This window comes from Phalacrocorax aristotelis, chromosome 17, assembly GCF_949628215.1.
Source record: "Phalacrocorax aristotelis chromosome 17, bGulAri2.1, whole genome shotgun sequence".
Lineage (NCBI taxonomy): Eukaryota > Metazoa > Chordata > Aves > Suliformes > Phalacrocoracidae > Phalacrocorax > Phalacrocorax aristotelis.
Window position 1 is genome coordinate 2,190,688 of NC_134292.1, and position 16,664 is coordinate 2,207,351.

Sequence of the window (16,664 nt, forward strand, 5' to 3'; positions counted from 1 at the left end):
GTGTGAATTGTGGTGGTTTGGCCAGAAAGGTTAGCAGAGTCGACTTGGGCTGTGGAACATAAAGTCCTTGAGGAGCGTCTGGTCACGTAGACCACGGCACAGGACAGGTGCTCTCACGTGTCTCCCTGTTCATGCCCTGCTATAGAAATGCCTGACTGAAAAAGCCTTTGGGGAGGGCAGAGAACTTGTTGAGGAGCTCCCTGCATTGCCTCTTTGCTTGGAGAAGGTGCTGGTGAGGACGAGCGCCGCCAGTGTGCCTCCACCCTGCCATCCCAGGCACGTTTCAGTCCCTGCCTCGTGAGAGCTCTGCCACCCTTAGAATTTCTACAGTGGTGATGACCCACCTGCTGCAAGGTTTTCTCCAGGCTTCCCAGAGCACATCGCATGCGGCTCCTGTGCTCTGCCCTGGGACCTCCTCCATGTATCCCCCGTATCCTTATCTTCCTTATAGAAGATAGACCCTTAGAGCCTCCTCCCAGGAGGCTCTGCAGGACAGTAGATAAAGCTACAAAGCTAGACTATTCTGTCCTTCCCAAGAGGGTTGGGGACTTGGATCACCTGTGTGGGTAGCACTGCTGCAATGATTAGGTCCCTTGCGGTTTCGTGTAGGCAGCTGAGGGATCCTGTCCTCGTGCTGCGGGAGGAGATGCCCTGGGATTGTTTCTCTGCACCTCCTGACCTCTGCCCTGTTCATATTCCTCCTGACTCTTCTTTTTAAGAGAAAAATAATCTCCTGAAATTCACTGCAAGTCCAAGTGGCCGCTGATGTATATTTATTATGCCTGGCTGGAATGTCTGCGTGTGCATTTGACTGTCTTACTGAGCAGGGAGCATCATTTTTTTGCTGTTGTGAGTAATGTAATATAAGCAGAAGGTGCAAACTCCCTAGATTCTTAAATGAAAATCTCTGCAGAGCAACCTAGGGGAGTCTCCTGTCCCAGGAGAATTAATTAAGCTCCATGCAGTTTGTTGTGTGCTAGATCTTTTAAATAGCTTCTTACAAAATAATGGCACAGTTGCTCTGTGCTACCGTTGTTGAGAGAGCATCTGCGATGCTGCCAACTTTGGTCTCTGTAGTCTTGTCCTCTCCTGAGAGAGTTAGAGCAAACTGTGCGCTCATTCTGTGTACGGTACCCAGAAAGTGACTGTGGCCTAGTGCTGTTGCTTTGATCAAATTTGAAGTGCTTGTATGTGAGATCTCACTGTGTTGTACTGTATTTTCCTTTTTGTGTGTGTTTTATTGCCTTGCAGCTCCTGGGGCACAAGTGTTGAAGGCAGGGATGACGCGGTTGTCCTTGAGTCGTGACCTTGGTGCTGCCCCTGCGCTGACAGCTCCCAGGCTGCTGCGGTTTGGGCTTGTGCAGGTTCTCTTCAGGGTCCTGGCCTGCGTGGTGTCTGACACCCGCTCCTTGGCTTCCTTGGCACACTTTCAAGGGCATAGATGAACGAAAGCGTTTAGAAATGAGCTCTCTTTGTCCTTGCTGCCTACAGAACAATACCGGCCTACACCTTTACTTTGGGAGCATGTGATAGTGGAGCAAACAGACATGAGACTTTTGCTGGATGTCCCAGAACCATCTCTCCTTGCTATGGTTATCACGTGAAATATTTGAGTTGAGCATTTGATTCACCTTACCCAACTTCAAGACTTTGGTGTCTCATCCAAGATACCCCATTGAGAGAGAAGAATTTGGTCTCACTCCCTCTGTATTAATTAGAGAGGGCTAGAGAGTGGGTTTAAAACAGGACATGAAGCATTGGTTGCTGCAAAAGGGTAAATTGTGCACTGACAAAATGCCGAGGTATTTGATTGTGCTCCTTATCCCAGGTTTCTTACTGCGTGAGCAATTTTTCGCTTAGATCGGGTTGTTCTTGGAGTCTAGCTTCCTGTTTTCTGCTTGTGAATTTTCCTGTGAGTGGTATGAACTCTCTCATGCTTTGATTACCTTGTTATTTTAACTCCTTCCTGCTCTGTCCTCTCTCCACCTGTCCAAGCTTTGTAACTATAAATTCTTCCAGGGCTATGGGATCTTTGACTTTAAGATCCATCGCTGACGTCCAATATGCCTTTCTTGAGAGTGAAAATTAAAAATTTTAAAATTGAAAATTAAAATTTTCCAGCTACCATCTCCCTACGTCAGTATTTCAGAAAACTAATTTTTGTCAGGGTATTGCTACTATTAGGTTTAAACAACAAAGGTGTCAACAGTCTTTAATGACTGAGCTGTTAACTATGGGTATACCAGCGGTTTCCTCTCTCTGCTTGGTGACAAGAGCAGGATTGCTGCTGTAGGATGACATAGGTCTTGATGATGCAGGAGGTATCTTCTCTCCTGTTTTCCTGAGATGCAGCAGTCAGATGCTGTCACAATAGATTCCTGCTGCAACTCCTCTGGGCATTACTTCTGAAGGAACGCGGGAAGGTGGTGGGTGTCTTCTATTTTTCCATGTAACACTCCTGAATAGTCCAGGTTCTGCTTAGCTTGCTGCTATGCTCTAAATGGAGTTGTCTGAGGTCTTTCATGTATCTCTTGAGTGTTTCAATACCCATTTCTTCACTCGGTTCAGTGTTAGTTTGGTGGATTGGATAAATTTGTGTGCATCAATTTCTCATAGCTGCTAGTGTGCGTCAACGCCCCTTTTATCCTGTTGACATGATTATTTCAGAGATACGAAGGCTATTCCACGCTCATCATATTGTAATTGAGATCTTTGTTATTTGGCGGCTTTCCTCCTTCTAGCAAATGTATGTCTAGACCATCTATGCTTCTTTGCAAAATCTCAGTCAGTTTCTCTTCCAGACCTGAGTCCATCTTTGACACCTAATGCACAGTGAGTACTGATAAATGCCCTCAGAAGGGCAGCTGCCTTTGCTGCCCTTGCTGCGTTGTGCTACCCCATCCCACCCTCTACACTCTTGAGGTTACTCTGATGGAGAAGAAGCCAGAGAATATGGTGCTGCTTTCTTTGAGGCAATGGCAGCCTTGTCTTTACCGGTTGGACTGGTTAGTGCAGAGTACCAAGGCTATGGTCCCTGGGTGATGTCCTTCCATTAAATCAAGCTGTGCTGACTGTGTAACATGCAGGTCTGATCTGCTACTAAGATCAAAACCTCTCTCTAGATGAGTCAGGGCTAAACTTGTCATGTCGTCAGCTGATTACCTCTCAGTACTACCTGCTCATTTGTATGCGGCCTTTGCAGTGTCGTACACTCAGGGTTATAGCTCATCGGCCTGTGTATGTGTAAGGCACCTTGTACTTCATCTCATTTGTGTGAAACAAGTTTCCTTTTTTATCTCTTGCCAGTTAAATTATCCTGAGGTGTCTCTGCTCTGAGTCCAGCTGAAGGGTTTTCTGTCCAATGCCATCAGAAGGCTTAATGGGACTTGAACTACATTGGCTGGGATAGTGGAGGCAAAACTGAGCTGAGAGAAAACTACAATTGTGTGACTTGTATTAATACAGTGTGGGATAAAAGAAATAGAAAAGAATGGGATGAACAGAACAGCTACCATCTGTTTGAATTTTGTTCTGACTTTATTTTGATCAAGGCCGTAGGTAGCCGAGGAGAGGGGGTAGATGGCACATTAATGATACGGGCAGATGCCGGTAAACTGTGGTGACTGTGAGCACAGTGAGGACAGTGAAGGAGCACAAAAGGCTTGGCAAGGGGAAACTAGGCATAAGGAGCTAGCATGGCCAGCAGAGTCCCCTTGGCAAAGGGCACGTAGAGACATCTGTGGGAGATCAGCTGAGGCACAGCCAAGGAGAAGCTGGTGGCCCTTGGGAAACAGGAGTGTAGAAAGGAACCACTGAGATAATAGGCAAAAAAATTAGTCTGAAGTTTGCAGCGTAATTGGCTGGAAAACCCCCGTCGCACATTGTACCGTGCAGGCGTCATTGCCTTATTAGCTGTTGCTAGATAACTGTGATCAAGTATCCGCATTCGTTTGGTCTTAGGTTGGCCTGCAGTGTCTGAGAGCAGTGGAAGTGGAACAGTAGCGACAGAACTGCAGGTTCAGCCTGGGCCAGGCAGCAACGTTTTTGACTAGCTCTGTGCTCCTTGACTGTGCTTCTGACCTGCGAGGAGATGTCTGGGTATTGCTGGCTCTCTGGGAGCTCTGGCACTTAGGCTTTTATTCCTCTACCTTATCTGCTTGGGGAAACAGGAGTGAGGTTAGACACACTGCAGCACCTTTAAACTTGGGCTCTTATTCTGAGTGATGCTATTTTCGCTGTGGAACAAGGTGGGATGGAGGGTGGTAGTGCTTCTCTCTGGCTCCATGTTAGCCATTTGCAGTTTGGGTCTTAGGAAGTGCTTGGTACTAATTTTTTGAGCTTGTGGTTTGCAGGCTAAGGGTGAAGCGTTGGTTCAGATTTTAAGGCAGACAGATCAGCTTTAGGCATTGGCAGAGAGTTGAATGGCAAGAATGATAGATGGATTAACATGCTTTTGGAGCTTTTGAACTAGGTACAGGCTGAATTTTATCATCATATTTCAGCATTTTTTGTGTAAATCACTATGTTCTTTCAGTGATAATTTACCTGACAACTTGCTTGTTATTTTTTCTACATGGAATGACTGATGCACAAGAGAAGCTTCAAAGTCTTTCCCAAGGCTGTAAGTGCCCTGTTTGTGAATTATGGTGATGATGCCTTGCAAGGACACACATTTCCGTGGGAAACCTTGGAATCCCAGAAGTCTTGGTGGAAGAGATCTTGGAAGTCTCGAGCTCAACCATCTGCTCAAAGTGGGGCTGTTGCCAGTGCTACATGAGATCAGCTGTGGCTTTGGCTGAGCCTTAACCACCTCTAAGGTGGCATGCAGGAGTAGCTCAGGAGTGCTCTTGCAGCTGCATAGCCTGCTGTTAGAATCCTAGAATCATTTAGGTTGGAAAAGACCCTTAAGGTCATAGAGTCCAACCATAAACCAAGCACTGCCAAGTCCACCACTAAACCGTGCTCCTAAGTGCCACGGCTACACATCTTTTAAATACCTCCAGGGATGGTGACTCAACCACTTCCCTGAAGTTGCTGTTCTCCAGCTCCCAGCTTGACCTGTGTGTACTGCCCCAGGACCGAGTCCTGTTTTTTGCCCTGGCTGTAAGGTAGTGGGTGCAAGGAACATCCATGAGGTGCTTGCCCTCCTGTATGGGTGAACCACGATGGTCATCCCTCTGTCCTTTGTAGTGGGGATTGTATGCTAATTGTACAGCTCCCTCACGTGACCCTCTCCGTGACTGCCTCTGGGGGTGCTTAGGCATTAAGGAAGATAGTTTGGGCAGCTGCCACCCCAGGCAAGTGTCTAAAGGTACAGCCTGGTATTAGACAGCAAGAATCTGGAAACAAAAAAACCCTCAGCGCTGCATGTTAGCCTGTAATGACGCAGAATGTTAAACCTTGCTTCTTGCACGGCCCCAGCTGCGCTGCTCCAGAGCATTTTGCATGTGGCTTTGCTGAATTTTCGTCCCAGGGAGATTAAATTACGCTTTCTTCATCGTTCATATTGATCCCCTGTTGCTGGCAGTGGATAACAAATAGACTTCCTACTTCTTCCAGCTCTAGTCGCTCTGGGAGGTATATTGTAGCTTTGTTAATCTTTTCCCTTTTTGGGAGGCTGTGTATAAAAGCAGTGGGGGAAAAATCCTGGCTACACAGGTTGGGATATGCTGCCGTATTGGGTAGCAAAGCAGAAGGTTGCTTTGGAGGTCAAAGCCATATTCCACTTAGATGATTAATGGCTGTTACGAGCATGGCCTTTTGTGGCAGCTTGAACTGGAGAGGGATGTTCTGAGGTTGAGCACCTCTGAATGAAGTGGTGCTTTGGTATGGAGAGTCTTCCCTGTTGCAGCAAGTCTTCATCTCCTCCCCCAGGAGCTGCTGGTGCGCTTGCAGGCTGAGAGTGCTTGGCTGCTGGGTTTTGTTGGCTTGGCTTGCCAAGGAGGTGGGTGGCTGTTTCATCTCACTGTTTGCGAGCCTCCACCCCAGCCTGTCCACTGGCAAACATTAGCCTGATTGTGATGCTGCAGACCTTGGAGAGATTGTTCAACAAACCTGGGGAAAATGGATGGCTGGGGAAAAGCTAGTATTAGCTGTCTTCAGCCCTAGGTCTGTTGGGTACAGGAGAGCAAGCGCAGCAGCAGGATGTTACAAATGTCCTGGTAATAGGAGACTGGAGATTTTATTTACTGTATACCAGGGAATGCATGCCTTGACCAAGGATTCGTTTCCTGTGTGGGTTGAAAGCAGAAACCTTTTCTGTGGTTGGAATATTCATAGGTTTGCTCTCTTATGTAGGCCTTGATGTGTGATAAGGGTTGAGCTCACACTGCCTGGTTGATTCTTAATATATTTCAGTAAAATCTCAGTCATCCATGGGATCTGAATCCATCGGAGAACCAGGAATTGCTTTTGTGGGTTGTTGTGGGGGGTCTCAAATAAGGTTGTCCAGTCACCCAAATACTGGTGCTTGAAGGTAGGCGAAATGGGTATTAGCATTAATGTCTAAGCTGCGATAGCTCACAGATAGGAGCATTCAGACCCAGAGTGGAAGGCTGGGGTGATGGTTGGAACGGGGATGGAGTTAAACCCAGGAGGGGTTTAACTCAGGGTGATTAGAGACAGCAGTCCAGTTCCTATGTGCATCACAGAAACAAGGCCAAATTTAATGCAGGTGCATTTCAATCTTCTTCAGTTTTAACAGAGAAGCTAAAGACTAAAATAGTCCTGGGCTTGTAGTCCAACTCTGCTTTCCCCTTTGGCCAAGGGAAAACTGAGGTGTCTTAACCAGGAAGCCCCCACTGCTACTGCAGCATGTTTGAATTGATGTCACCTGAAGATGAGGGAAAGGCAGCTGCAGGAAAACAGCAGTATATTGAACTGTTCCTTCTTTCCTTGGCCTTTAACCATTACCCATTTCTTTCTTTCTCTCATTTGCTGCCTTCTGTGATGCTTGGATATGCAGAGCGGCAAGGGCTTTTGGAGAATATCTTTCACAAAACCATCCTGAAGGTAGAAACGGCTCAGGTAAGAGAATTGACATACCTTGTTTATATATGTGTGTGCATGCACCTAATTATTAATAGGCTTCAGAATAAAATTGCATTTATTTATCATATAAAGGGTTAGTGTGAGATCTCAGCAGCAGAGAGGCAGGAGGAGTTGCCCTCTGGATCTTTGAAGCCCTTGAGTAGAAAAGGCAGTTTGGTGCCTCAAGGATTGGGTGGGCTGTGGGGGCAAGTTCAGTGTTAGTGGACAAGTGCCCTGTCATAAATTCACCCCTAGAGCTGATGTCCATGGAAGAAGTTTCAGCAGGGAAGTGAAAGACTGCACTGCACAAGGCTTCTGCACTGGTTTGTCAATCCTAGGTCTTGCTTTTGCTGGGGAATAAAAAAAGGTGAGTTATAGCGTGGTAACTGATGTGCTTAGTGTACGTGCAGCAGTCTGCCTTTGCTGGCAAAGGTAAACTCTGGATTTATTCCTGGGGTTTTCTTCAACAGGGGTTAAATGAGATTTGCCTTGTCTAGTTGAGGGCACCAGCATGTGCTAGCTAATGTGTTAATTTTTTAGATGCAGATATTGTCTCTGTCAGCTTATGATGAGCTCTGCTTAACGGGCAAGAGAGCACAAGAGAAACTCACTTGACTTCTAACAGGACTGTGTCTCCTCTGTGAGGAAAGAAGACATTTTGCAGACAATAAATTCACTACAAAACTGTAGAAAATCCTGTGGAATCTGCAGAAAATCCTGTGTGAACAAGTAGTGGATTGTTCTGTAGTGTTGAACTGTTTTCGGGGGATAAACTTGTCAAATACAACGTAGTGTAGAGCGATGTTACCATTTTGCGTAAACTGTGTGTGTGTTTAAACCTCTGCAGGCAGGAAATGCCTCTTGCTAAAAGAGCAAGCCCAATCACTGTCTTTGACAGCCAGCTGAATGAGTTCCTGCCTTTTTTCTTGAATCTGTTCTAATGACCTTCAAGTTGTCCTTGGCTGAATTGTGCTAACTTTGTGAATGGAAGGGCTTTAAAACTATGTACTGCAGTTTTCTTTGAGGTTTGTTTTTTTTTCAAGCATGAGAAACTCCAGTGACACTTGACTTACAGTATTTGGTCTAAGAATAACCCATGGTGGTAGGAAAGGTAGAAAAAGGCTGGGGTTTAATGCAGCTGAGTTGAAGCGCCTGTGAGGCAGAGGGAAGGAAGGGGTTGTACAGACAGTGCAGAGACAGGCCAGGCAGGTCTAAGGAGGCTCCCTGGAACAGCAAAAGCAGCCATTATCATGGCCATTTTTGCAGCTGCTTCGGTCAGCTGGAGTCTTTGCTAGTCCTTTTCTGCGGTCCCCAACCCCAGTTTCCAACAAGGAGAAGTGTTGCCTCCTGCTTGCTTTGTAATTCCCTCATAGTACCCCTGGGGTCACGTTCAGGCTGGAGGGAGAATCTCTGATGGACATGAGGGGAAATGGTAGATCTGTTCAGGTGCCTGAGACCTGGGGTGCCCTGGTCAAAGCCGAGGAGTAGGAGCCTCTCCGATGCGTGCTTACAAAGCTGTTGTTTTACTCAGCCTTATGGGTGCTCCTAGCTGCTCATTCCTCTCTCTGACTGTAGATAAGGAGAACACGGAAATGGAGCTGATGTGACTCCTGGGTAATGTGCCAGTGTCAGGCTCCCCGGACCAGCGCTTAAGCCCTCTCTGTGCTTGGAACATATCCGTAAGCTCTCCAGGGAAGCCTTCTCATACCCACTGCCCGTTGGTGTATCAGGCTTGAGGTTGTATTTGAAACCAAGCAAATTTAGTTGCCACAGATAAGAATCAAGCAGCGAGAGGTACACGTGGATATACCACAATCCTTGTGGGATCCTTAAATATGGACTTGGAAAGAAATAAAGTTCCCTAGAAATTACTGCAAATGTTTATAGAAGAGGGGAAAAAAAGAATAATCATTTTTTAAGCCGTCTTTTGAAATTCTGCAGTGTATAATTTAACACAGTCTGTAACATTTCTTTGTAAATAACCATGGTAGGAAGGTTGCTATCCTATAAAAATATTGAGAGTAGAAAATCTGGCTCCCTTTTGTTCATCCCAGTAGTCCAATAACAGAGAAGTCAACTCTTTCCTTCCTGCAGAAATTCTGCATATCTCACTATTATCACTTTTGCAAGTTTTTGAATGCTTCACCTTTCTGAACGCTTCAGCAGAGCGCTTAATCTGTATGATTAGCTTTCACCCGATGACTCCAGTGAAACAAATCTAAGGCCTCTCCTACATAAGTTGAAGATGTAGCATGTATATAGAAGTACCTGAATCCGCGCCAGCTCAGCTTGGCTGGAGAGAGTAGGGAGAGGCAGTATTATGGCTGTACAGCCCACCAGTATCCTGCAGTTAAATTCCTACTTGCATGCGTCGGTGGCTTAGGTCTGGGAAGCTCAGCACGCTGAAAAAGTGAGTCCTCAGTGCGTGCATGTTTCTGTTCATGGCACTCTGGACTTTCACCCTGAGTGTCTTTACCTGGTAGGAAAGGCCTGCTTTCTGCTGTAATAACCCAAGCTGTACACGTGGAGGCTCCCTGCACTGCCAGCAGGATTAAGGCTCTAGCCTAAATGTGAATGGAAGGAGGCAGGCCTTGACTTCAGTAGTTTATGGTCCAGGAAAAAAAAGGTTTAAGAAAGGTTTAAAGTTATTGATAAATGCAGTGAGGGGAGCGGTCTGTGGTCTTTGAGGAGCAGGAAGGTGGCAAAGCCATCACTGGGACATTGGAGGCCTAAATGGAGGAAGGAAGGGCAGGATCCTCCTCTGCAGATCCAGGGGCTAGAACCCTCCTCTCTACCTCCAGAGGACAATCCTCATGCAGAAAATGAGGTGGGTGTGAATCTTTGGCGTGCCAGTTTTTATGCTGCTTTACCTGCTAATTCAACTCCTCGGCAGAAGGGTGCAGCTCTGTAACTCCCCAGACAGACACAGGAGACCCACCATGTGGATGGAGGTGCCAAGTGTGCAGCAACTGCCCCAACTTACTCGACTTCTGCTGCACTTTGTTCCCTGAGGGTCATCCATTTTGGTTTGGCTTTTTTTTATCTTTAGAGTCTCTTGACTGCAAGGAAAGGAGGTGCATCCCACCTCTTACTTCACATTCCACAACTGATCAAAGAGCTTATTCTTTGGAGGTAACTTATACACCCTCATGGGATAAGGAGTTTTGGACATTCCCAGAGTCCCCTTCTCCCAGCTTAGGTGTCAGAGGCCCCACACTGAGATACTGCTTTAGATTTCTTTATCTCCATGTACTGGAACTGTGAGAGAAAAAAGATACCCAAGGCATGGGGCAGTGAAATTAAAAATGACAGCAAGTGGAGCATTTGGGAAACTTCCTCCTCTCTGGGGGAGCACTGATGCATCCTGGTGAGATGGGATTCAGACACAAGGATCCTTTGCTGAAGAAAGGAGGGGGTTATGCTGGGTTTTTTTTCCTGATACTCCTATATCAGGCAGTTTCTGTTTTGCTCAGTTGGGTTATCTGGAGGGCAGCTACTGCTGCTGGAGTGCTGGGGCTGTTGCTGTGGGGTGCAGCGCTGGTCTGCCTGCTGCAGGTTGGCTGCTCTGGGCAGGCTGTGCATGAAAGGCTCTAGAAGCAAGAGAGAGGGAAAGATCCCAGCAAGTATAAGGTGTGCTTAGTGCTGCAGAGATGATGGGCCTTGGGCCAGAGCTGTGGAGCAGGTCTTGACCCAATTTCACTGTGGTTATTGCAGAAACAACATGGCTACTCTGAGCGGTTTACATCAGTACAAGCCAAAGGAAATAGTTACCTGAAACTGGAAGAAGCTTCTTTTTAAGCTCAAAAGAAGTTGTCTTCACTTCTTTCCTTTGTTTTTGGTATGATGTTTCAGCCATCAGTGAAAACACTGAGTGTGTAAGAAGAGGGCACCTGTGAATTTCCCCAAGCCAAATAGTAATCGGTAGTGGTGGCAGGAGGAAAACGTGTTTCCTGAGGCTACTGTGCCACATGCAGAGACTGCACTGAAGCAGCCATGTGTGTTTGCACCCTGGGCTTCTGCCGCTTCAGAAGAGAGGGTGTGAGTGCATGTGGAGGGCAGCAGCCATGCAACAGAGGAGGTTCCTGACACTTCCAGGAACTATCATGGGGCTTGAGAAACTTCACGTGAGGCTTCGTAGGTGCTCCAGTCCAAGCAAGTGACCTGCAAATTGTGTTTTTTATGAAGCCATGAAGTAAAGCTGCAGCTGTGCAACGCTCTAAGAGGAATCTTCAATTTGCTGATGTTCAGACTGTGGAGCTGCCACTGGAGCCTGATTCAGGGTGAGCACGGACTTTGTCTGTTTGCCTAGAGGGTGTTTCCCTGTCCACAGGACGGACGGACCCCAGCAGTGCATCTGTCCCAGCTCTCTCGGTGTATCCCTGTGCTGATGTGGTGCAGCTGGCCTTAAATAATGGTGGTGCCCTTTCTAGAAGGAGCCTGTGCTCCGGAGGCATTGTAGGCAGTATGAGTTCAGGACAAAGCAGGGATGTGAAATCTCATCTCTGAGGATTTCAGGCTGCATCCAGGATTGGCCAGCACAGGTATGGTGTGGGTGTATCCTAAAACTTGCCATGGAATATGTTGTTTGCTTATAAAGTGAATAAAAACATAGGTCACAGTGTTACCATGGAAATTCTAAGGCTGGTGGTGGAGCTGCCACTTGCTCCTTTGGATCGTGTCTCACAGTAACAATTTCATCTATTCACATTAATGTTACAGGCCAGACTAAAAGGTTACTCATCTATGAGGCATAATGCGGACAGCATCTTCAGTTTGTTTGTTTTCTAGGCCCATTTCAGCGCAGAAGACTAATTAGAACCATTTTGTCATAGTTAAGTGACCTTCTGTTTCCTCAGAGCAGCTCCCTTACTGAAGCAGCCCTTGCCTTTTCTCTGTGGCTTTGCAGAGAAGTGTGTGACGTTCCTTCCTCGGGAGCTGTAGGCTCAGGGTGCCCGTAAAGTCACGGTGGGGCTGGCTTGGTCAGGCTTTGGGTAATCCTATAGCAAATGTTGTACATGACATTCGCTTACTTGACTCTGAAGTTAACTGCATGGCTGAAATGCCACTGTGACCTTTTTTTAATTGCTATATCTCCATTTTTATCTCCCTGCCTCATACTTCAATGTTTTGAGCAAATTTCCTGGTTTTTACCATGCCTATTTCTAGACTACCTTTCAACCCTGCAGACCAGCGAGGTTGGCTGCCAGCCTGCCTCTGGAGCAGGAGCCCTGTGCTGGCGGGGTCACGTTATGGTACATTAACGTTGGGAAGGACAGAGCTGACATGGTAGGGAGCAGAGGAGAACAGGACCTGACAGCATCTTAGCACACCTGAGGGTCAGTGGCAGGCATACGGGGTGTCTCAGAACTGAACTTGCAAGAGAAACTGCTCATCTGTTCTGCTTGAAAAGATGTTACTGGTTTTGAAATGCCCTGGGCTCTAGCCGGTGCACCCGTCTGCCCTCCTCATTGAGGGTATGACCTGGACTCCTGCTGGTGTAAAATAAAAAAGGCACTAACTTCATTCCTCTTCGCCACTTTGATTCTGATGCTGGATCTGAGGTTTTAAATCTAAGGTGCTTTAATGATCAGTTTGGCTGCTAAATACTGTAATAAATTTGAGACTTTTTTTAAAGCTTCTCTCTATGCCTTGTGGCTGTATTCTGCCTTGATTTATAAACTTCTCATCCCATGGGGTTACAAGGCAGTCTGCATCAGAGAAGAGTTTGGCTCAGTGAGTTCCTCCACTGTTCTAAATGATCATCAGTCAGCTGAGGCTTATGCCAGTATGTTACCTCCTCTCGAGAAACGTTATGACAGCGAAAGAAAATGTGGAAGTCCTTTCATGGTTAGTTACCTCAGTCAAAGCAAGTGCTCGAGTTAGGAGTTACTGGATGAGAAAGGATGTATTGCAAGTATCTAATAGTAATAAGTGCCTAATTATCAGGAACTACATGTACTCAGAATGTGGATTCTTTCTTTCTCAAGATACTGCAAATTAACTAGTACAGATCACAACTGCTGTCGGTGGCCATGCCTTGGTGGTACGCATGCCCTAATGGCTGTGTGTGGCAGTGCTGTGTGGAAGGTGAAGAAAGAAGTACCAGAGAGGAACAAGTGAAGCCAATGAGATGTGTTCAAGTAGATAACAAGGGGGATGGGAAGGGGATTGTCCCTTAGGGCTGGACTGTCAAGCCCATGGGCTCTGGACAGGCTGTTAGACTTAGCCCAGGTAGACAGGAAAGTGATGAAAATATGATTTGAATGTTTCCGTTGCCAATAGACACATGATCTACAGATCAAACATGTTGGTCCTCTTTCCTGTATCTTGCTGTTAAGTATCTCAGGCACAATAAATCCATGTAGAACACAAATCTAGATGAGAAGGAATCCGTTTGAGGAACCTGATTTGCCTGCTCCAAGGTAGCTTTACAGCTGTGTGAGACAAAGGTGTTGCTGATGAAAGTTAAGTGGGAGAGCAGAGCTGTTACCAGGTCAGCTTCATCGGAGTGGCTGGAGAGGAGGGCGCTACGCCAGGCTTCCTGCGTCACGCTCTCCTGGGCTGGCGTGGCAGTTTGATGGAGCATCTGCCTGTGGGAGAGGTGGCAAGAGCAATGTGAAAATGAAATGAAACGGAGCAGCAGTAACCAGGCAGAGGGTGTTAACAGCAGTCAGCTTCAGCTGACTCTTAGAAGGCAATTCCAGCTATTGCTGAAGTCCCCTGTTACTGTTTCTCAGTTCTCTTCCCTGAACATCCCTATGGCTCAGATTTAATTCAGCATTGATTTCTGAACCATCTTGGCTTCTTTCCTAGCAGAAGCAAACTATTAACCTAAAATGCCGTAGTGGAAGCAGGTGCAGTGCTTTGGCACCAGAATCCAGTTCACTCCAGGCACAGACAAGGGAACCTGGTAGCATCTCCAGGCTGCTGGTGTATGTGAACACGCGTGTGTGAATGCTAGGGCAGACTTGCTCCCTGAAATGGTGCAGGTTCGTTTTTAGAAGCCAATAATTCATTATAATGGATGTTTTAATCTCTTTTCCTTCCATACTAATTTTTTTTTCTGTAGATAAATTCTTTATTAACTGGAACTCTTGAATAATACTTAACATTCTCTTTGCATATGAAGTTGCTTCTCCCATGTGTAGTTACGGAAGGTGCTAAACTGAATGAAAATAAATAATTATCCAATTGTTTGACAAGAGAAAGGATATCGGTCTGGTGGCAGGCCTTTGTAGTGCAGACCATGGAGACCCCTAGTTAAGTACAAGTGAAAACACCTTGAGTAAGGGACAAGTAAGATAGGAAGAAAAGATTATCCTTGCATTTTTCATGCTAGATCAAACAGGTAGTTTATGTCAAATATATCCAGTGAAGAATTTTAACCCTGCCGTGATTTCAGTAAAAAATTTGCTCTTACTTGAAACCAGTCATGTCCCACGTACATGTCTGTAAATTTTATGGGGCTGAATGGACCTCAGTGCTTATAAAACAGAGACTGGAGTTGGTCTCTCTGCACTTGTGATCATCAGTGTTTTCAGACATCCTGTTCTTTGGGCGCTTCATTTTTCCATTTACCCACAGATACCAGAGTTCAGAAGTTCTGAATTGCGGTGCTATCAGTGCGAGGGTAAAGGTGCACAATCCTGTGTGTTTGCTCTAATGAGGTTATGTGTCTTCCATAGAAGTATTCACTTCAGGAGGAACAGGGGCAGCTGTCAGCCATTATTTTGTGGTGTCTTAAGAAATATGTAGCATCATTGTGCCCACACAGGTTAGTAAGTTTGACAAGTTGAGATGAGTACTTAGAACTGGCCTTTGTTTTTGATTTAAAAAGTGGTGTGCTTGGCAGTATTAGCCAGCATGGATCTTGGCAGATCTTGAAGAGTCATTTCATGGTGTTTTCCCAAGACATACCCACTCTAGAGCACTCTAGAGTCTTGGAACTGGAGAGAGTCTGAGTCACTGTAGAACAAATGTGGTGGCCTGCTGCCTCCTGAGGGGTGACAAGTGGTTGGAGAGACTTTGGAGTCTGTGAACGCCTTCTGCAGTGGTTGGTCCATGACATTGTATCCTGCAGCTGGTAGGATCCAGCTGGACAACCTGTTGAATGACAGCAGGTGGAACAGCTTCTTCCACTTGAATGGCTTGCGGTTGTTCTGGTGATGGCCCTTGTAGTCAGTCCATCAGGCTCCCCTCCTGGAAGGAGGTGCAGATGTCCGGGCTGTCTCTGTGCAGGAAACCCTGGGTGAAGTAGTCCACTGCCCGCCTTCCGTATTTTACCTGGACAGTATCACTGACAGGCATGGCTCCTCAATACACCTAGTCATGCTTTTTGGACTTCATGGTTAGTCTGGAAAGACAGCATCAGCTATAGATTCAAGAGGCGTAGCTCTTTCTGTAGGACTCCTACAGGCTTCTTCCCCTGGCCAGCTCAAGGATTCACACAGCTGCCAGCTACAGTATCTGGAGACTGTGAGGTCTCACTAGGAGACAAGTGAAATGAACCTGACTTGTGTCAGCCTGAACGGTCCTGACAGAGTGGCCAGACACGTATTTATCTCCTAGTGGTGCTGGAGGGGGTTGTATCTCAAGCAGAAAAATGAGATAAGGGTGACACACTGTACCAGTACCAGCTAAATTCAGTTCATTCTTGGCTGCAAACAGAGCAGGGGGAGAAGCCCCTGGCAACATGAGCACAATCGAGGATGGGCTTCAGATTCAAAAGATGAAAGTGTACGCCATCAGCTTGGGAAGGCTCTTTTCGGAGGGGCACAAGAGCACTTCATTGGAAGCAGAATGTGGCAGCAGGGAAAGGTCCACGTTGCACACATACGACATCAGACCTGTTCTGAGATAGGTCTCTTCCTCTGTCATCTTTTCATGGCTGCTGCAAGGTTGCCAAGCCTCAGATTGTTGCTGAGTTCTTCCAGGCCGTGGCTCAGTAGCTAAAAGAAGGATGTTCATTAAATATCTAGTGAACTAAAGGCTTGGGTTGGCTTTCTGCCTCGGTTTAAAATGCTGCTGCCTGTGCTGGACACTAATGGTTTTATTTTTTTCTGGGGTAGTAGTCACATGAATAATGCATTCCCTGCTGAGCCTTTTTAACAGTCCCCTAGCTGCTTCCCATCTGAAGGGAAGTGTAAGAGGTAATTAACAGCCACTTGAAAAAAGGATTAGCAGGTGGGTGGGAGATACTGTTGGGTTCATGCATGGAATTGCCATGGAAATGCTGAGATTTCCTGGCACTTCATCCAGTGTGTGGGCTCCAAAGATAGTTGCACTCATGGGCCTCTCTCCTTTCGATCTTCGTACCCTACAAAGGGAGCGGCTGCATTTTCCGTCAGGACAGCTTCCGCAGGCTGTGCTGTCACCACCTGCGCACCCGACGAGGCCTGCTAACCAGGGGTGCTGCAGAGAGCAGGACGCTGTGTTGCAGCTGCCGGCTGAAGTATTTTTGCATTTTTGGCAGAATTGGCAGAAAATCAGAGGGAAAAAAAACAAACCCCAGTGGTTTGCCCCTTTTCCTTAGTTCTAAAACAAATAATAACTTGGTGTACAAAACACCCATAGTTTGTCACTTCTTGGAGGAGTTTGTGCTGGTCCTTGTCCTGCAAACTTTCCCTTGCATGGCT

At 46.6% G+C, this 16,664-nt stretch overlaps 1 protein-coding gene across 6 annotated transcripts in view; it reads left to right on the plus strand.

The window, feature by feature from the left end:
• The window catches only part of NSMF (NMDA receptor synaptonuclear signaling and neuronal migration factor), a 46,767-nt gene that overhangs the window by 2,017 nt on the left and 28,086 nt on the right, over positions 1–16,664 (plus strand). For all 6 annotated transcript variants that reach the window (XM_075111786.1, XM_075111788.1, XM_075111782.1 and 3 more), the window contains exon 2: positions 6,965–7,026. In XM_075111786.1, the coding sequence (XP_074967887.1) occupies positions 6,965–7,026 (62 nt within the window). The remainder of the gene's footprint in view (positions 1–6,964; positions 7,027–16,664) is intronic.